Source organism: Glossina fuscipes, unplaced genomic scaffold (genome assembly GCF_014805625.2).
Source record: "Glossina fuscipes isolate IAEA_lab_2018 unplaced genomic scaffold, Yale_Gfus_2 180, whole genome shotgun sequence".
In the NCBI taxonomy this organism is placed as follows: domain Eukaryota; kingdom Metazoa; phylum Arthropoda; class Insecta; order Diptera; family Glossinidae; genus Glossina; species Glossina fuscipes.
The window spans coordinates 544,123-565,915 of record NW_023998523.1 but is presented as its reverse complement, the minus strand read 5'-3'; the positions used below and the strand labels follow the sequence as shown (position 1 = coordinate 565,915).

General features: G+C 33.2%; 2 protein-coding genes across 4 annotated transcripts in view; one reads left to right on the top strand and one right to left on the bottom strand.

Moving 5' to 3' along the window:
* LOC119641820 (cubilin homolog) overlaps positions 1–17,909 on the top strand; it is a 60,026-nt gene extending 42,117 nt beyond the window's left edge. Inside the window, exon 20 of the mRNA XM_038040684.1 lies at positions 17,794–17,909. Coding sequence (XP_037896612.1) covers positions 17,794–17,909 — 116 coding nt within the window. The remainder of the gene's footprint in view (positions 1–17,793) is intronic.
* Positions 1–21,793, bottom strand: part of LOC119641829 — a 209,699-nt gene that overhangs the window by 142,886 nt on the left and 45,020 nt on the right. The window contains exons 1-2 of one of the 3 annotated variants that reach the window (XM_038040695.1): positions 12,211–12,401; positions 3,028–3,127 (exon numbers count right to left, since the gene is read on the bottom strand). The gene's annotated coding sequence lies outside the window, so the exon portion shown is untranslated. Of the gene's footprint in view, positions 1–3,027; positions 3,128–10,892; positions 10,944–12,210; positions 12,402–21,793 lie in introns of those variants that run through there. The other 2 variants (XM_038040697.1, XM_038040696.1) reach the window with 2 other exon arrangements.

Sequence of the window (21,793 nt, the reverse complement as noted above, 5' to 3'; positions counted from 1 at the left end):
AACAAAGACCGAAAGACCGAAAGACTGAAAAAGGCGTGCTCATATGTTGAGATTTTGAAAAATATGATGAACACCTATGTCCTGACCAGCATTGTTATATTCCTCAGTTCATTTCTGACTTTTGTTTTGTGTTTGTCAAACCAACCAGAGCCTTCACTATTTGTGGGATAGGATATATGAAACACCCAGTAGAATTCAAGACAGACACACTTTCTATTATACCGATCGATTCAGTCATTTTTTAAGCCGAACTAAACTAAACTTGTCTCTTCGTCCGACCGTACATGAGTCCGTCTGGTTTTCTTGTGTTCAGATCTCAATTTTTGACATGTCGGTCCAATCCGAATCACTTACTGCCCATATATTGTTGTGGTAAATCTACAGATTGTAATTTTGGCAATATTTTGATTGAATTTGTTACACCGTCAGTGGACGAACGCTATCGAAGATAATTTCGATCGATAAAAAGATCATTTTCGACTATTGCCCCGTATAACGGCCTATTTTTAAAAGTCGTTATATGAAAAATAACGTAACATAATGAATGACGGCACTGAGCGAAATGGTTTTGCATATTGGGTCATGGTCGACTGTGAATTTTTTTCACGTCTATCTTTTTAATTCAAACTTGCCTCGCTGACCTAATTGGAAAATTACTGCAGCAGACGCTCATATGGTAGTCGAGCAGGCGAGCAAAGGGTAGACGGGGGGCGAGCGGTGCGATGAATGGACTTACAATCTAAACAGCTACACTGAATACCTATCAGGTCTTATGGTCATCCCAAATTTTCAGTAATGCTGATTTTTAAGTTTATTTACCATCACGTGATGTAAAGAGTTCTTATTCTTACAAAAAATGGAATATTTTCCCATAATCAATTGTTTTTATTACGATCGAACTGCTTTCCGAATTTTATACATAAAAGTTTGATCGACGTTTTAAGGTGACATTAAAACCACATTACTTCGGATATTAATATTGTTTAGCGAAATTTGATTATCATTACAAACATTTCACTATTCCACTATCTAGGTATCCAAGAAAATATTAGTAACGGAGATGAAATTTAGGCAGCTTTACAGTCTTATTATTTTTTTGTTTTCATCAGTTTTGCTTCTATCAAATATATTATGATTAGAAATGTATGTATGTGTAATGTTTATTTTTCTGTATGTTGCGTGACTTATTTGCAAATTATTGACGCCAATATCCTCACAAAGAAATCTATAAACAAAAGCAATGGAAATAACAATTTTTAGTTTGAGTCGAATTTTGTGGCATCTACGTGTATACAATACCATCTAGAAATAGTTTAAAAGACTGCAAACAGAGAAAAATCTATCTATCTATTCCTCGATCCCAATTGCTTTAAACCATCTAAATAGTGCTAGGAGTCGTTTTCTCCAAAATAGTTATTAACGAAAGCGATGACCTTCTGATCTGACAAAACTCCTTGCCCTGCGAGTGTCCAACTTTTGCAGACAAGCGCAGCAATCTCCATGTTAAGGTTCGAAAATTTTTTCAGAAAACATGCGTAAGTGTACATTACATGAAATAGGTAAATAAGTTTAGGTCATTTTGAAGTTTAAGTTCACGGGTTTGGGGGATTTTTTCAAGATTTTCATATCCCACATACAATACTATACTATATAGTACTATCTCCAGCCTAAGCGATATGAAAATATTATATTGATACAGATAATGAAAAATTGGTGCATTATGATCATTTAAATCGAATATTTAGCCAGACATCGATATCGATAGGGAAAAAATATTGACAAGGATTCCAGTTGAAGTTCTCAAGCTGATGGCATCAGGTGGAGGGGATACATTATGAATCTCTTAAACGAAAGCGTGGCATCATTGAGCAATCACTTACACAATAAACTGCCAACAACTGATGCAATGGTTTCGTAATATTTAGCGAAGAATGCTCGCAATAGAGCAGAAGACAAGTTAAGGCAATTTTTCAGCATGACAGCGCTAAGGTGTGTATACACGTACGTAATAAAAGTTTAGCAACTGTTGGATGAACTCAATTAGTATATGCCTTTTATGTTCCGTAAATTTATTTCATCTTTATGATGAGAATATTCATAACAAGGCCTCTTTCGAGGATGTCCTCAATAGACCAATAGTTGCAGGCGTTACCTTTGAAAAGTTTTGGTCAATTCTAAATTCTTTTGCAAATTTGTAGTCGATATCTTCACTTTCGGTAACGGTAGATTGTTTATCGCAAATACTATAAAGTTGCACCAACGAGCTACTAGATAGACAAACAGGCAGACATGTTTAGGTGCAGCCCAAATTTGACATTGGCCAAAAATTTATACACTTTATGGAATTTTTAAAGTAATTTCTGTGCTTTGCAAAGGTATTGCAAAAAAAATTAAATTTTGATACACTGGATAGGCGTGGTCAGTTTTTTTCAATTTGAGTGCGACAGCTTCAGTTTGCGGCCAAGAGAACGTTTACAACAAGTATTAAATGGACGAACAGGCGGACAGACGGACAGAAGGACATGCTTAAATCGATTTACAATGTCATGCTGATCAAGTTGAACATACCCGTCTTGAAAATTTGTCTTCAAACTTAATACTTGAAGCGTTCTTGCCGCGAAACCTGGATAGTTGATAGAAATAGAAAGCTGTAAGACAAGTATCCTAAACGAAGTTTTAACATTTTGATATAAACAAAAATCATGAAATATCTTTAAAATAATGCCTTATGTATACTGTTCGTTGGTTCGGAGAGATGATGTTTTTTTCTTAAATTAATGCAAACATTACAAACGGAATGAAAAAATTAAAAGATTTCCGGACTGTAAGTGATTAGTTCATACAGATTGAACCGCAACGCTGGTTTTGCTTGTTTACTTACGTTATTTAAAAAAAAAAAAAAAAAAAAAAAAAATTTTTTTTTTTTTAATATATACATGGTATATATATTATGTAACTTTTCGTTTAACCAGTTATTGTGAAGATGCAAACCAGCCAATTTTTACAAGCTTAATCGTACATACTTACATAAATTTATTTGTATGTGCGTGGATAACAGTCTAAACAGATTTGCTTGCTCACTTTTATTACATTTTAAATCATACGGTTGCGTGTTGTCTTGTTTAACCTGCAATTACCAAAAAGAAAAAAAAGTTAAAAAGAAAGAAAAAAAAAATAAATAAAATGAAAAATACATATTTTTTTTAATATACATGAATGTTAGCAAAATTATGTCTTCTATAATGCGCGGAAAATAAATTAAGACAGAAGAGAGATTATTTTTGTGTGCTGCGCACCATCTATGTAACAAAAAAAAGGCCGGTTTGAGGTTATTGAGGAAATTAACAAAGAAATGTATGAATTTATATACAAAAAGAAGAAGAATTTTCGGAACGTATTGATTTAGAACCCATGATAAGTTTGCGAACACATTTTATTTCAACTTTAATAGTCCATAACGAATATATTGGCAACATGGCCCTTAAAACCCAATACCGCAATTTGATGATACGGAGAATATGTTCTATGTGTGTTTGTGATTTTCATCAGTATTTATTTTCTTAAGTTTTCTAATTATTTTCGATTTGATTTTCCTCACCCGGATCCGTTTTTCCGTCCACATTTTTTTGTGTCTGTCATTAGTGTCATTGGAACGCTAACAGTTTGGCTTATCCTTGATTTGTAAATTTTTAGCTTAAAAGCAATGATTAACCTTCAAAGTATTTACTGCGAAGAACCCAAATAAAATATCTAATCAGTTTAATCTATTAATGTTTTTGCTAAGAAAGTTCGATTGCCTTATAGTAATTCAAAAAAAAAAATGTTCCACCAGCATTTGCGTGCTATTACATAGCGAATCAATATAAATTCAATTACGGGTAAAATATTTTTGGTGGCGATAGCTTCAAGAAAACGGTTAAACTTTACCTGCTGCTTAGTATATCAAAGTCCAGGTTTACGCACTCTAATGTTATCAAAAGTGTAGTATAAATGACATAACAAACTGTAAATTTCTCTAAATATGTAGATGTATTTTACTTCTTAATAACCACGTCACGTATAGAAAGTTATAATCAAGCTTAGGATGACCACCTATGACATAATAAAAATTCTTTCCAGTTTTCTAATTCTTCAATTTTTCCTTTCGCATTATTCGATTTAGACAAGGTCAGCGCTTTGGCTTCCCCAACGACGATCTTTTCCATCAGAGAACATTTTCAAAAAAGTGTTGACATAACGTGCCTGTCAAAAAGCTTGTGAAATATTACCCTCCAAGATTGAAAATGACACATGACACATTGAAAGGTTCTTTAAAATGGTATAAGTTTATGCTGATAATTCCTTTTTTCCTCGCTTCTACGCAATCGTTTTCATTCGAGATCTCTATCGGCACTTATTAAATTAATTGTCTCCATTAAATGGATCGAGATCATTTGAACACTACTTTCTATCGGAAAGATGGTGTTCTCCGTATTGGAAATGTGTGGAAATGTTTTCTTCATAAGAGTGTTTATAGTAGTAATTATGGAAGACAATATACATCCGGAGGCGAATATTCTATACTCACCCCTCCTTATCTTCAAAAACCACGCGAAAAATGAAATTTCGGTAGTGGGGGGATGTAGTAGATCTTTTTGCATTTTCGTTCAGCAATATATGCGAAGATTCTTATCTTATCAGTAAGAGAAGCGGAGCACCCAATTTTCCTGTTTGCTCATAAACGACAACGAATAAAATCCTAAAGATCTTCATGTATAATCTATGGATGATCTCATAGTAGTAGTTGTTACAGTACGCCCACCCAATGTACCGGTTATCGAATTTTTAATTTTTTTCGGTAAGCGAGTTGAGTCACAAGAGATTTGGTCGAGCATAATATTTTTATTTGTTTTCTATTGACTTGGGTTAGTTAAGCTGGCAAGTACCTAAAAGTCGACTGACGGTGAGATGCGGTTTTCTAATTTTTTAATGTTTTTGAAAAACTCTTCATTCATTTGATAATAGGCAGGAATCTTCTTTAATGAATATATACAGTATTCCTACTAATCAGTAACAGCATTCGGAATCGATGAGCCATATGAATACTGCCACGTACATGGCTCTCAAGCCGCCTGCCTATTCTTGTGTCTTTATATCTGCGTAGACTTCCACTTGTTACTCGCGTACAAATATACACAAATCAAATTTAAAAATAAGCATGTGGAGCACTCAAAAACTGAAAATCAGTCGTGTTGAAGGCATTAGAGTTTTTTCGAGTTGAAAAAGTCAAGTTTTTCGGGTTAAAAAAAAGAATTGTGAAACCCTGCATTCATGAATAAACCCCATGACCCATAGAGTCTGTATCTATTAAAAATTCTAGAAAAATGATTTCAGTCGACTAGCTACGGATTCTGTCACAGCGAAAGATAAAAAGGTGTAAGCAAAGTTTCCTTAGTTATTTGATTTGGGCTTTCTTCGTTAATCTTTTGAAAGGCCATTCTTGGAAGCGCTCTGCTTCTTATCGGTATATATATACACAAATGAACACAAATGTATGTCTATCGTATAAATATATTTCTCTTTCTTTCTTTTTTTTTTTTTTTATTAAGCGTATTTGAAGGCCCATCTCGTCTCGCATATTTGCAATAAACACTGATAAAACTCCGCCAATAAACCACCATATCGTTTACATTTTATGTGTTTAGAAAATTCTATAGAAAAAGCCTTAGAAAAAAAAACACAAAAAAAAACTAGCAACACCAAAACAACAACAATAAGTACAACACACATTAAAGATGTATAATCTGAAAATTTGGCCATAAGCATGTGTATTATGGTATTGTAAAAGTAGTAATTTTAATATCAAATAAAAATAAAGAAAAACAAAGAAAGAGACTATGCGCAGTTAAGGTTGAATTTTTAATACCCTATTATTATAGGCATATAAGGCATACGAAAATGAAAGATCTCAATATATTTATTCTCGAGCTGATGTTCATAGGACGCTTGTAGAGATCGCTAGTTATCCTCTTTATGCCCATAGGTATATGCTGATGCTCTAGTATTTCTCTTTTCAAAAATTCCTTCATTATGATAACTTTTTTGTTTTGAGTTTGATTAGTAAACTTTTCCGCAATGAATTTCATTTTATATCAAATATTATTTTATTTAGCTTACAAATAAGTAAAGTCGTAGTCTCATGCGTATTTTCTTGCTCTGCAAGCCCTAAGACTTTGTTAATACGCTTTTCTGATTAGAGTTACAGTTAGCTATAATGTAAGTAGAAAAGAAAAAAACAACAATACTCTGGGCTTAGCAGCTAACTTCAGAGGACAGACGTATAAAGTGCTCGAGTGTAAGTGTATAGCAAACACAACATATGTATATAAATGCGGCTGTGTATAATACTGATGCAGATTTGCAACTTACACCTTGTTTTATTTTATGTTCTGTCTTCTCTAATGTAATTGATAACAAAAAAGAAAAAGAAAGAAAAAGAAAGAAAAAGAAAAAAAAAGAGTTGAAAAAAAATACTAACAAACAATGTAAAAGTAATTGAGTGGTAAAAGAAGGAAACGGTAAATCTCGGCACCTTTTACGGTTTATAGTAAAAAACAAAAGGAATTTAACATTTTAATTAAAATCGAATAAAATTTACGATTGTTAAGAGACATTTACATTTTACTGTTATGTATGCTGTTGAGATTTTTATTTTTGTAATTAACAAACTAAACAAATTACATCGAAGTATAAAGTAAAAAGTATTTAACAAAATTGTTTAAAGGATAAACGCATCATACACTTTTAGCTACCCTTTTAAGTCACTACTACCTCATGGTGGTATATATGCTTAATTATGATTTCACATCTATCGTGAAGCGAATATCTCTGCTTTCTATATAGGCGTTTTCAGAGGTGGACATAGAGAGGACAATCCTTGCAATGGAATTTCCTTAAAACATAGTAATCTAAGTTTTAGCTATGTATCTTGCGGATTAATGTATGAATGCAAGTCTCTCTTTGGCTACGTCTGACAATTATTTTTAAACTTGGGCTTTTGTGAACAATGCCATTTTATGTAATACGCCAAGTTTCCGCTATCACAATTTCTTTTTGCAACAAATAGCGGAACTATGTGAATCGTCGGAGGATCATAGACGCACCGAAACTCTTAGGTTTTCGCGATGCTCCCCATAAGCGTTAATTGATCGCTTTATAGGCCCTTACTTGCTAGAGTTGCTCACTCAACGACAAAGGCGGATTTAAAGTTTATTATCTGTACCTTGGAAATCAATACCTTGGAAACCTAAGACGAATCTCAGAAGAGCGTTCTTGTTCTTAAGAAAAGAGAACATTTTTCTTCTTCCATTCGAGTGGCCTTTGTAGGGGAAGTCAAAGACACTTAGGTTCTAATGATCTGCAAAGTTTAAGAGGGCTGAGATGACGTCCTTGGACGCATTTATTTCTTCGAAAAAGGATGGCCATCTGAGATATCTGTCAGATCCGAAGGTAAGGTTGACTCCGGCCGCGTATAAGGTCGTCCAAAGCTGTGCAGCATAGCGTAAGCCTACCAGGACGATCAGTTATAAAATTTTGGGCGTTAAAGAGGGTCGGGTTGCTCTCGGTATGACCATGCACTACCCCATCATGCTGCCGGGATAATAACCTTCTTGCCTGACTGCTTGGACTGATATCTTCATTTTTGTAACCACACACACGCAGACGGACAAACATGGCTTAATCAATTCATCATTCAAACAATCACGGATAGTCAAAGCAAAGAGATAGGAAGACGGAAAATAGGCCGAACTACGGAGAATCTTAGCAGATGAAGACGAAAGAAAACGATTAACCAAATGGTGGGACCGGCTTAAGCTTGACTAATAATTCATAAGCAGCGTTGGAAGCTGTTAAAATTGTAAGAAGTTTTATATTTTTCTGGTAAAATTTTATCGTTATAAACGACAAGAGTTACATAACATTAATGATTACAAACCTGAAAAGGGCGCTAATCTAGCATCTGTTCTTGATGGCAATGATCTTGACTTTGCATTTGAACTTTAAAGTGAATGAATAAAAACATTTTAGGTCAAAGTAAGAAGATGAAGACCTTTTTTAATTTTTTTTTCTTTTTTTTTTTGGACAAAAGTTTACGTTAGGCTTAAAAATCCTACACGTACACGTTTCTAATACTATATAGAAAGATTTGGATTTACTTGGAAAAAAAAGGAAAGCAAAAAAAAGTTAGTATAACTAACTCTTTTGCTAATAAAAACCAAGACAACAATAGCAATAGAAACATAAGTTATTTAAAAATTTATTTGCATTTAACACGCTATACCTTAACAATGCGACTTAATCTTCCGTTCTTTTTCTTTTTTTTTTTTCTTGTTAGATTTTGTTACTTTTGATGAGTTTTTACGCCATAAAATGTTCCACTTTAGGAAGGAATTCCTGCTTTTTTTTTGTTTATTTTCAATTTTGTTGAGTACAATAAGCGCTTTTTGCTTTTTTTGTAACTCTTGATCTTTTCCGAACTTTACAAGGGCCTTTTCGAGGGCAATTACTACCTCAAGGTAGAGACGGAATTTTAATTTATTATAGTATCGAAAGGATCTGGCAACATTTGTCGCAGAGTTCAGCCATTGCAGAACAAGAATGACAACAAAGCGTACTTTTAGCGGGAATTTAGACAAATTTGGACAAGAAATCTTAGTATAAAAGGCAACTAATGTGATTTCGATTTTCACGGTAGTGTTTAGCAAGTTTCGCAAAATGTAACAATATGAAGAGCATTTTTCTAGTCAAAAAGTGGTTCGAAAAAATGGTTAATGGTAATCAAACAAAAAAAATTATGTTTAAGCTCAATACCAAAAGTAAGAATAAGGCTGGAAAGCTGAAAGGTTTAAAATGAAATTGAAAAAGTTAGAGAGATCAATAAGGTTTTCCTTCAACCCAAGTTGAAGTAAAAAGTATTTCTTACATTCAAGGTTTACATATATCCTTCATAGGCTCTCAAGTAAGTCGATGCTTTCACCAACTGCGTAAGGTGCTGCGACATCTTATTTAAATCAAATTTAGTAGAAATCCTTCCGTCAAAAAATTCTACATATACAGCACAAAGACCACAGATATATCGAGTGATTGCCAGGAATTGAGCGCATTGGGTAAATTGTGATTACAAGCCGCACTTCCATTCCTAAATCTCTTTTGATTCATTTTTATTTTTTACTTTTTTTTTTGCATTGGTAGGCGACCGTGGACCTGAATTTTTTCACAATTTTTCCTCTTTTACGAAAGTGCATTGCAACTAATGAACATACAAGTAAAAACAATTGGGAATACTCAACAATTTTTAATTCTCCCATTAATCGAAACACAATTATAGATCATCGCATGGTCCCAGTACTCCCCCTAATTTGAGCAAGAAACTAAAAACAGAAAAAGCAGCCATTAGGAGCTTCACCTTAAACTTTACATTTATAAAACTTTTCGTTTGTCTCGTTTTCGGTATTAATCCAGTGAAATTGGAACAACATTTCTTAGAGGCTTGTATGTAACAACCGTTTGCGATAACAAATTGTTGTTTGTGTAGTTTAAATAAAGTTTTAGTTGTCTTCATTTCTATTGTATCTCTCCCTCTCTCTCTCTCTCTCTCTCTATCTTAATAACACGAGCATGCATACTCATGACGATTTAATTAATTGCACCTGAGAAGCCCTAAATATTTAAAATTTCCCAAACTTATTTACACAGAACAATAAAAGCAAAGAACAATGTGCTTGAATGCTTTTTTCGTTTTGTTTAAATTTAATCGAAATTATAACGGATTCTTTTTTTAGAGTAACGATAATTAAAAGCAAAAAAAAAAAAGAAATAACTAAAAGAAATAAATAAACTGTGGTTGCTTTCACATAATCGAAATGCATATAATTTTCGATTGGTGAGTGTTAGTATTGCTTAATAGTTCACCGTGGATGTAAAAGCCACAAATATTACAGGTGTAAGGTGGCAATTGGCCGCACCAGCAACAATCAGTAATCAAAGTATATTATTATTATGTTAGCAGGAGAGAAGAACCCTTCTCCAAAAGCGAAAATCGAACTTTTCAAAAGCAATCAAGAAAAGGTGAAGGAACAATAGACAAACATATAGAACTGCTATTACGCTTACGTATCTAACTATCTATATCGATCTACCTATCTAACTGCCATCACGAGTAGTGAATTGAATTTAAAGAGAGCGTTAACTCTAGAAGCGAGTATGCGTGTGTGTGTGTGTGTGTGTGAGAAAGAGAGAGATAGAGAGAGCGAGTAAGCGTTAGATTAACAGTAAAATTTGTGGCTTAATTTAAAGCAACAACAATCGACACAGCCGCAAAAACAATAGCAAAACAGTAATATTCAGAATGAAAATAAAACACTAATAATCAAAGCATGAAGTTAAATGCAAATTGAAGGAAACAAATAGGAGCAACACCAACGTTCGAATGAGATGAGATGAAAAGAAGAGAAAATAAAATTAAAGCGAGATAAATAAATAAATATAGTTAATAGAAACAAGAATTCCAATTTACGTTCCTCAGGGAAATTCGAACAAAATGTGCGAATGTAATATTAATATAGTGGCACAAGGAAAAGAAGAAGAAGATGAACAAATTATAAGAGAATCCAAAATGAATCCACAGTCAATTTATTGATAATCGTCACGTTGCGTACAAACACAAGTAGCTGGCTTTCTTTATATTGGAATGAAGAATTTTTACAATTATTTTCACATTTTCCTATAACTAAAGAGACGTACGGATAGCCGGAGACGTTGTGAATGGCAAAGGCCGTACGTTCAACTAATACTGAAAGAATGAAATAGAATAATAAAAAAAAAAAAAAAAAATGAAGAAGAAATATTTTTACTTAGTGCAATCGCTCTGTCATCAATGTAAAGCAGCTTTCATAACTCTGGTGAAACTTAGCTCATCTACATATTGCACCACAACTACACATAAATATGTTTTCATCATCGTCATCATCATCATTGTCATCATCATCATCAAGAGCGCCAATTGTTGCGGCTGCAACAGAAGCATCAGCAGCAGCAGCAGCAGCAGTAGCAGCAGCGTTAACAACAAGAAATACAAAATAGCACAATCACAATAACAACAAGAGAAACTGATATATTGACTGACATTTTGTATGCATTTTCTAACCTTAAATGACAGACAAACAGACAGACAGACAGATCGACTTACAGCATGCGCTCAAAATATTATATTTGCAAATTATGTTTGCATATTTCAAACTATACGATATATTAACTTTGTTGATCAATATGCACAAACAAGAAAATACACAGATCTGTTGGTTCATCTCTAAAAAAAAGGCGAAGAAATATATTTGCATTTTTCGGGAAAAATTACACTTTTTTTTTCACTTAGGACACCCTACAAAAAATGATCGAATTCTTTGCATTTTTATTATTGCACTAAACTGGCACTGGTGGCTTTACACATATAGCGGAAAAGGATTTTAACTAGAGACGTCCATCAACGACGCTTACCTTTCTGGCTAGAAGCTTGCAAGTGAATACTTGTAGTAGAACGAGTCTACGAATTACTGTATAATGAGCAAAGGAAGAAGAGAAGTAATTTAGTTTAGTCGATTTCGATATTTTCGAGTACCGATGCAGTCAGTTCTCTGAACAATTCGGAAATATATAATGATATAATGCACTACGCATGCACTTACTACTCAATTATCCGTCAGCCTATGAAAGCTGACACTAAAAGCATATTGGCTTAACGCTTATATATTTCGAAGAGCATCTCGCTCGCGCAGTGGATCATGCATAAGATTGGGATTGTGACTTTTTTGGGCCAACAAAATTAGAGGGCCAGACCTTAACGTCTATGTAAGCATATATTTTATCTTTAATTGACAAAAACCCAATAACGTGAGCTTTTTTCAAGAATAACGGAATGAAAAAGAGAAGAAAGAATTATCGGATATGTCGAAAGGTTCGAATATTACTGGTCGCGATGTTTTTTAATTTTCTTGTGCATTAATTTCATGTAAATTGGGATTCAAGGCAAAATATGAGATATGGTAGACGATAGGAGATTCGCTTCAACCTGACTACTTTGCCTCTACATGTTGTTTTGTTCTTCTTAATCTTCTTTTGATTTACACGTAAGTTTTTTTTTTTCTTTTCTTTTCATACAATTGTTTGCATTACCTCATTGCAATCTTCGTTTCTGCATATTTCTGAAATGGATGGCGTAATGTTGTAACACCATTTCTTTTGCTCTCTCTTTTCCGTGCATCTTCCACCATCTAACATTTATTATAACACGCGACCCAGGAAGTTTTATCGTACTCCGCACATTATGTATAAAATATTGTATTTATTCTAACCGCGATCGAATTGCATTTATGATTAATTTTTTCAAGATGATTGCACATTACACATTCATATATGTACATACATTTATATATATATATATATATATATATTTACGTATGCATAAATTTCAAACGCCATGATTGCTTTGTGCACAAATCAAACGAAAGACTTTATAGAATTAGAGATCGATAATTAAATTTTGCTTCTGTTCAAAAAGAGCAACTAAGAAGCCGTGTTATGCATGCACTCATTTAGTTGTCTAACGTGTACTGATTTACTTGGAATTTTTTTTTTTTTATGATTATATTCTTCCACTTTTAAGACCTAGAAAAAATCAATTTTTCTTTTTTTTTTTTATATACATATATAAACCATTTTTATGATAATTACTATTTTGCATTATTTGTATTTTTTCAAATCTAAAAAGAATAAAATTATATTTTCTAATATCGTATTAGAATTGCTTACACTACTTTTCTGTTTCAGTTCTTCCTCCCGCAGAAATGCTACTACCGTTATCACTGCTACTACTACTACTGTTACTATTAAATAAACTAAATAAATAGATAAAGGAAAGTGCGCACCAAAGAAAAAAAAAAAACGATACACTATATAAAATCATTAATGGGAAATGCATGACCTAAAAATACGAAACGCATTGTAAAATGAAGTCATTACGCAATATAGGAAATGAATGACTATAAAAAAAAAATTCCAAGTCTATAAAATATTCAATACTTTTATTTAAAGCGAATAAATTATCATTCTTAGCTTCATCTTTTCTCTCTCTCTCTCTCTCTCTCTCTGTTTAATACTTTGGTGTACTTTAAAACCCTTTGCTTTCTTCGATTCATCTCCTTGATGGATTCTATTACAGCCTTATTTTAAGTTTATATTACCCCCTTTCAATAAAAAATCGATTCGGATATAACCTCTCGCCGATTATATCGCTGCTTCAGCATAGGATGTTAATGAAGTTTCCCGCCGTTTATTGCGTATATGCGAATTAAAATGACTGCTATTGTCCTTAAACAACTCATATGTTTCGATTAACATACGTCTGCGGGCGATTAAAATATCGGTAACGTCCAAAACGTGACAGTCAATTTATTTTACAATTAGTTTCGATATTCAAGATCTGATTAAACATAATTCCAGGAGTAGTTAAAAGATCAAGGTTTTAATGGTCATATACAACGAGAAATATAAGAGAAATAAGACAAAAAATGAAAAAAAGGTAGAAACAGATTCTTTAATATTTTTACTCTGTTTACTCTGTAAATTGAAGGCGCTTTAAGTGAATTTGTAAACACACAGAGGAAAAAATTACGTAAAAGTTGAGTGCTATATAAAAATAAATGAAAAAATTATTAGGCTCAAAAATGAAATCCTAAAGCATTTCCCTCTACGAATATTTCGCCGTTTTTCTCTTTAAAAGAAATTACTTCGTGCAGGAAACTAAAGCAGTTTTTCTATGCGTTACATCTGTTACGAGCCATCTTACTCTAGCTGTTCTTTCAATATAGTAATTAATGTTAAAATCTAATAAATAACTGATATACAGATAATAATTAATACTGGTATACAGAAACTAAACTCCTGTTTAGTTATCCTTCCACAAAGTTGCGTCGTATACGGTGAAAAGGTACTAAGAAAATCTCGGGAGAAAATTCGCACAGTCGATGGTTTTTGAATTATATCGAAGAGCGAAGAGTATCTGATCTTAAGATAACTACAAGCCTACAGAAAAGCGCAATCTTAAAAAAGTAAGAAAATTATATCCTCTTCTTCGTTTGTACCCATCCTCATCATCCTAAAAAAGACGAAAAAAATAAAAAAAATAAATTTTTACGCTCTGTAAGGAGGGCATTTTATTATTTTATTATAAAAGTATTTATAGCCCAGGGTAAGGAATTATAGGCGTGTCCTTTGAAAAGTTTATCTCGCTTCCAAATTCTTTTGCAAATTTGTAGGCGGTATTTTCATTACACAATTGAGCAGACGGATAGACGGACATGATTAGGTATTGAAAAAAAAGATTATATCGTGACACACTATAATATTGGGTAGAAGCGGTTAATTTTTCAATTCTATTGCAGGCACTATCGCCCGTCGGATGCATATTTAATTTTTTTATAGTTATCTGCTTTAGTTTATGAGTAAAGAGCAAAAAAAAACAGTTTTTTATTACTTTTGAAAAACAGAAGTAATCTTGTTGTACGTAGCAACGTAGTCATGCCTTTTTACCGATGTCGCCCTTATTCTGCACCAATCTGCCTACAAGAACTTCTAATGTTTCTGCCAAATTTGAAGCCGATAGCTTCATTTTTGCAGCCGGGATTACCCTCTCTTGGATATAAAATTAAGTTTTCTTAAAAGCTTGTCGTGCTTGCTTACTCTTAGTCACCACGGTTAGTGATTAACCTTAGTCTTGCCACTTTTGTACTTAGGTCGTACATATTTTGACTATTTCATGTTGCATTTACCAAAAACTACGTCCTTTGCACAATAGCTTACGTTTACATAAAGCTTGTTTGCTATATAAATGAATTTAAAAGGGAAACAAAAAATAATAATATTTTAATTATTCCCATAGTTCGGATAAGTGGCTATAATTCATACTATGGTGTGATTCGTTATAATACACGTAGTAAGATTACTGTGAAGCCTTAACTGTCCGGGTATATGTTTGTAATTAGATAATTTGTATGTCATAAGCATAGTTGCACAATGCTTATCTATACCATTATGCCAGTGAGAGTTCCGAAATACCATATTCAGCTTGACATCTTTCAATCTACTGTGCGAAATGCTTAATTTCCGGATGGAAGCCATAGTGAAATTTTAAAAGCTTAGAAAAATAATATGAAACTCCGTTTGATAAATTCCCTTAAGCTATGTGTTTTTTCAATTCGAAAACATTGTTTATATTGTCCGCAATTATGATATGCAATTTTAGATTTGACTAAATATTTCTGCTTCGTATATAAAACAGAAATAGTGAAAGAAAAAATTTCTTAAACCGCAAAACATCGCAAAATACTTAGAAGTGATGAAAATGTAGCCCGCACGGCAAAGAATCAAATGTTCATTCGGATCTAGAATTCGATGGCAATTATATTCTAACGTAAATCCATTTCAGTGATTTTTATATTATTTATGCAACTCCTTTGAAATTGAGTTCGCGATTTTTAGGATAGTGTAGTTTTTAGTTATAATCCTTCCGAGGCCTATTTAAAAATTATTTCAAGGAGCGCTTCAGTTCTGGTTCTAGTCTTGTCCAATATTACAATTCGACCCTCTTGATTCGACTGCATTTGTTAGTTACCAATAACTAACTTCATCGCGACATTTGGGTTTTGATATCTTTTCGTCAAAGGTTCTGCTAAACCCTGTCAATGTTTTCGACATTCATCAGGTGCATAAGGGACATAAGTAAAACATTATGAATGTGTGTTTGGCTTTCCCTTTCTTTAAAATTTTGTACCTTGGAAAACTCAAATCATCATATATGGCATTGTGACGATTGTTTAGTTTAAGGCGCAAAGATTCTTAAATTATCCTATTATTTGAACCAAGTGTCAATAATTTTGATTTAGAAGTTTTTGCTTGCAATTAAATAAACGTAATTTAGATTAACAGTTGACTTTGTGTAGTAAAATGAATTTCCGCGCATGCGAAACTGCCATTATGCCATAGTTTATTTTGAACAAGTTCCACTTATTTAAAAATTGAAAGATGATAACACTTTTTGGGAATGAAATATGGACTAAATTTTCGGACTCAGCAAAAGCAAGATAGACAAAAAAAAAAAAAAAAAATTAAAAATAAAAGCAACAATGGGCGCAAAAGTTCCCTAATCTCGCAAAGCTTAAAGATTTAAATATTTGCCGAACAATTGCAGATTTCCGTGCGATGTCCTTTAGGGGCCTTTATCAACCTTTCAAAGACTTTGGCATAGCATCACGAAAGTAATGCTTTGTTAGAACTTAAAGTCATTGCGATGATTTGTCTCTAATGTTGATCGTCTCAACTATGTTTATAGAAGTTTCTTACGTTACCTTCGAATGCAAGGAGATGATCGTGGGAAATGATTACAAATCATATATTAAATACGCCTACTTCCTATTTTTTTTCTACACAAATATGTATATATGCATATGTAGGCATACGCAGATAAGAGAAACATAAATATTGAATACAATAAAATAAAAGGAAAAAAAGAGTTGTTGGTTAACGACTTTCCCACTACCCGCCTCTATTACTAATCAGAATGCAGAAAATGCAAGTTGTACTAAGTAAAAAAATATAAAAAAAGGAGATAAATAAAAATTTTTCATTACTTATTCTAAACGTTAACTATCGTTTCCAATTGACAGGTTGTGCTAGTTTTTGTTTTCTCTGTTTCTGTTAAAAGCCAAAATATGTATATATATATATATATATATGTGTGTGTGTATATATATGCATTTCATTAGCTTAACGTTTTCTTCTCAAACTTTTTAGCGCAAGCTCTCCTAGCATACATATAACAATAATAGCGGTTAGTGTGTTCTTTTTTTTTTTTTTTTTTTTTTCTTCTTTAAATGTTAAAAAAAAAAACAAAACATTTTTGAATAGCAGCTATCTAAAGGCAGTTATGCGATATGTGAGAGTAAACAATAAATGAGTAAGTGTAAGTGCATGTATGCATTGGTAGTAAGTATTATGCGGTATATATGCTACTTTGTTTAGGAAAGAATTTCAACGGCTTTCGTTTTATTTTATTAATATACCTTAGTATGTATTTAAATGGAGAGTTTTTCTTATAATAATTTTATCGGAAAGTTACGCGAGATAGAAGAAGAAGAAGAAGAAGAAGAAGAAGAAAAGTTTATGAGAGATGGCATAGTTCTGAATGAATTTAAAACGCAAGCGGCCAAGTTTTTTTCTTTTTCTTTCATCATCAAATGTTCCATTAGAGTGACTGACTTAATAAATCGTTTGCAAATGAAGGCGGCAACGTAGAATATAATACAAATAAGTAAACACACGCATATATGTCTACACAACTATCCAGACAATGTGAATAGAGAAATTGCATTTGAATCGGAAAAATTATAGAATATCTTTGTGATCGGTATTACTACTACTACTTACTAGCTGCAAAACAACAGCGAAGAGTACAAAAAAAACAAAATAATAAAAAATAAAATAAAATAAAATAAAACACAAAAAATAAATAAATAAAAAACAAAGTAAAACTACAAAAAACTTGAAATATGTTGTTTACCGACTGGCTGACTGACTAACGACCGCTGATAAAAACAATGATGACAACAACGTTATTTTGAAAATGATGTGGAAGTGGATGATGATGATGAATAACTATCCATACAAAGATATTGAATGAATGTAAGCATGTAACACCAATAGAAGCAGCATCAGCATTAGAACCAGCACTAGCACCAGCACCAGTACCAGCACCAGCACCAGCACCACCATCAGCACCGGCAACAGCAACAGCAGCAGCAGCATTAAGTTTGTCGTAACATTGGCGGGGGTAATGGTTGTGTTTCTACAAAAGTCTACTTGCTATGACGCTGATTTGGGCTTGCGGTCATAGTTAAGTTGATTTGTGTCGTCGTCTCTATGTACTCTTACTTGCCTTTAAAAAAACAAATCAAAATAAAAACCATCAATGCTTCGATGGACAGTTCGGTCGTACGACTCTGAATGAATGGTTGATTGACGTCTGCATGTTTGGTTAACTGATAAAATGCACCCAACATTCTTAACATATACATATATATAGGAAGCAAATAAGAGAAAAAAAAGTGAAATAAAAATTATATGAAAAACCAAATAACAAAAAATAAAAGACCTTTGATTTAACTTTGCTCCATTATCTGCTCCTATATATATATATATCTATATATATAAATGTGTAGCGTGCTTTGCGGACTGTAAGTGGGTTTGTGTCTAACTAAAACTATTAGATCCGCCATCTAGGCATTTTGAGTGAACGACTTGGATTCTGCTTTAGCAACAATGTTATCTTAGATATGCTGATGATAATAGATTTTCTTTATTTATTCTCGTTTACTGTAGTTGAACTATTTTTGTCTCCTCATTTTACACAATAGAGTTGAGGGACGATCAACAAGGGTGACCAACTTTAAAGCAGTTCAGTTGAAAATTTCTGCAATAAGCATCGTTCTATAATAGTTAGTGGCTAGATATGCTAATCATAAACTTTTAGCTCTGCAGTACTGCACTACTAACAAGACCTTTCATTTTATTTCATATTTTTTCCTACACATATATAGTAGGTGTATATAAATGACTAGTAACAAGAGCTTTCAATCTCTCTAGTTCGTTGTCCTATTCAAGCTGATCAAGTTTATCAAATTCTACTCCAAGTTTTCATTCCTATACTTTAAAATATTTAGGATTTAAGATAAGCGTTCGAAATTATTATCTCTTTTTTTTTTTTTTTTTTTTGAGAGACATTAGGGAGAGGGTGTAACCCAGTACTTATGTTATTTCTTGAAGCTTTCAGCCGCGATATATATGATGTCGTTCATACTTTTATTTAAGCTTGAAAATGGTGTTGTTTTGCTCCAAAGCTAGCCAATTATGGAACGAGCCGCGAGAAAGATAAATACTCAGAAATAATGCGTAACGTTCACGAACACCAAAGGTCGAATGAGCACTCTACGTCAAGAGGAATAATACAGCTTTTCTTTCACAATCAAAGTTGGGATGGCTTATTTTAAATCCTGTCGAAGACACGTAAGAAGTACTCAGCTGATATTGTTGATTGTAATTATCGTTTGTTTCTGTAGATATTAAACTATTTGTTGCCTAAATATCGTTTTTATGCTTACAGCGACATAAAGAATATAGGCCCAGAAGGAACATTCAGGGACCCTACGAAATATATACATCCTTTACCAATATCAAACTTTCAGTCTGAAGCACGTATTTGTGATAAACATTTCCCTTCCACTCACGTTGTTGTTGAAAATAGGCTAAATTAGTCAAAGGAAACGTGTCATAGAACAAGACTTGAAAACTTAAATGCAACTTTTTATAGCACTGTATTGATAATTTTGATAAGCAAAATAATGGGTCTTCATGTACTTAAATCGAGAGTAAAGTTTAAGCAACACTGACTGATAGGATCTAAAAATAACGACATGTCTACTCGTTCTAAAGCAAGATGGCATATGACGATGATGATGTCTTTAGTCTAATAAAAATCAACAGGGTACAATGTTGCTTTATAAACGCTGGTCACCTTTTGTTTCGCGCGTATACGTAAGATTATTGTCATTCACATCATCATCGGCATCAGCAACATTGGGCATGTGTTTTCGCTTTAATCTTTTGTCTTCTATTTCAGCTGTGTCAATTCATTAATAGCAGGACAGTAGTGAAAAAATATAAAAAACAAAATTCAAACCGAAGACACGGCAGTAACTATAACAATCTATTCTTAGCGTTGATTTTGTGCACAAAAGAAAGCAAAAGAGAAGCGTGTGGTTGTTCGTTGACTGAATTTTCTTCTTTTTTTTTTTTGGTTTTATATCTTACCATTCCTTTATCTGTAAACGAGTGACCTACTGAACTGATCTCAGTATAAAATTGACAAGTTAAGCAACTATATATGTACTCTGCCTGTAATATCTATTAAATTGCACGACATACTAAAAGCCGGCTTTAGAGCTCTTCTGTATTATCTGAATTGTTTATAAAAAAAAATTGTTTCATCAATATTGTCAGCATATATATAAAGTGGACAGAGTGGACGCCAACGACATCATTACCGCCATCATCAACAAACCGAACTGCTACAGCACCTTATTTTAGCACCACTACTACAATGAAATACGCGTTGCTCTCTCTCTCTCTCTTTCTCTCTTCGGTTTGCTCTTTTCTATAAATATTGCGAGGTGACTGCGTGGGAAATCGTGACAGACGCATCAACGTTTGTCCGTATTATTCGCAATGAAAATGTGCCGCCAATTGTCAGTAGAAAATTTGCATTTAAAGCGGTATTTTTCTGTTTCCATCCCAATATATTCCGTTCGTGTGCACCTGAATATGAGGACGGCCGAGAAAACGACGAAGACAGATTGCCTAACATATCTGTAATGACAGACCAAAAACGGCGGCAACGTTACACTTTAGTTAAAATCTTTTATATTCTTTTCTCGCAAAAATAAACGATAGAATGAGAGAGAGAGAGAGAGGGTGTGTGTGTGTGTGTGTGAGAGAGAAAGAGAAAGAGAGAGAGAGATGTTTTTACTTATTTTCAGCTAACAATTGTGTGTTATTTCTGCCAATTTTTTCTACCAGCGGCGTAAAACGGAACGTGTGCCACTAACTGACGTGATGTTTGACTTTTTTGTTGTTTTTGCATTCACCACTAGGCGATGAATTTTCTACAAAGTTTGTCATCTCCATATGTGCGAATACAGGAGGATATAGAAAGAGTCGGCTCCCCTTCATGTAAGCGTTTGAATTGCGACCGTTTGCAAACCTCTTCCTTAGGAAACATAAATTAAGATACAAATTGCAAAGTAACTTTTCCATACGCCAATATAAGACATAGGCTGATCGAATGTTTAGAATGCGAAAGTGAACGGAAAGTCAAATGTAACCATAGCGAACAAAACCCTAAAAGTATTTCGAAAAATCCCATTTCGTAAAAGTAATAAGCGAATAGGTTTTCATGAGGCAGTCTTCTCTCCGATTCTTTGCGAGTGAATAGTTAAACCGGGTTTAAAATGTGTGCTGTATAGCAGATGTAACTTGTCGCCTTCTGCCCTATTATCGCTCATCTCCCTATCGCCCTGCCAACTGACAGAGCATGTGATCATGGTTTTTTCACTACTCGATCGCAGCAGCTACTACTGTCTCGCTTTAAAGTTTGAGTTGAAGTCGTTGCCCAGATGCGGCTTATTTGATTAACAACATTTACATACCTGTATAGGTATTCTTGGCTGACTGCCTGTCTGACACTGTTGCACGCTGTTTGAATTGCTTACTGTGTGCGCTCACATTCATTCTTAAAGTGAGTGGGTTTCACATTATGAGCAATACTCAGGGTATTAAAAATGTTTACGAGCCTTTTCTGCCTCTTCTGTATGCTTGCGAACTTGTGAAAATTTCATAAATTTCATCAGGTTTTTAATAAAACATAAAACGAAATGTGTGAATAGAGGATTAGAATAAGCCACGAATTAAGTACTTAAGAGAGATCTTTCTTTCAGTTTATTCGTTCATTATCAAGGTTTCAAAATCGTTCTTATTTTAGGCTCATCAGTATGCAAATATGAACTGAATAATGTAAGATATTTACATCATGTCGTATTTTATGCAAGATAATTATCTATCGCTCATGATTATGTGAGTTTTATTTGTTTAG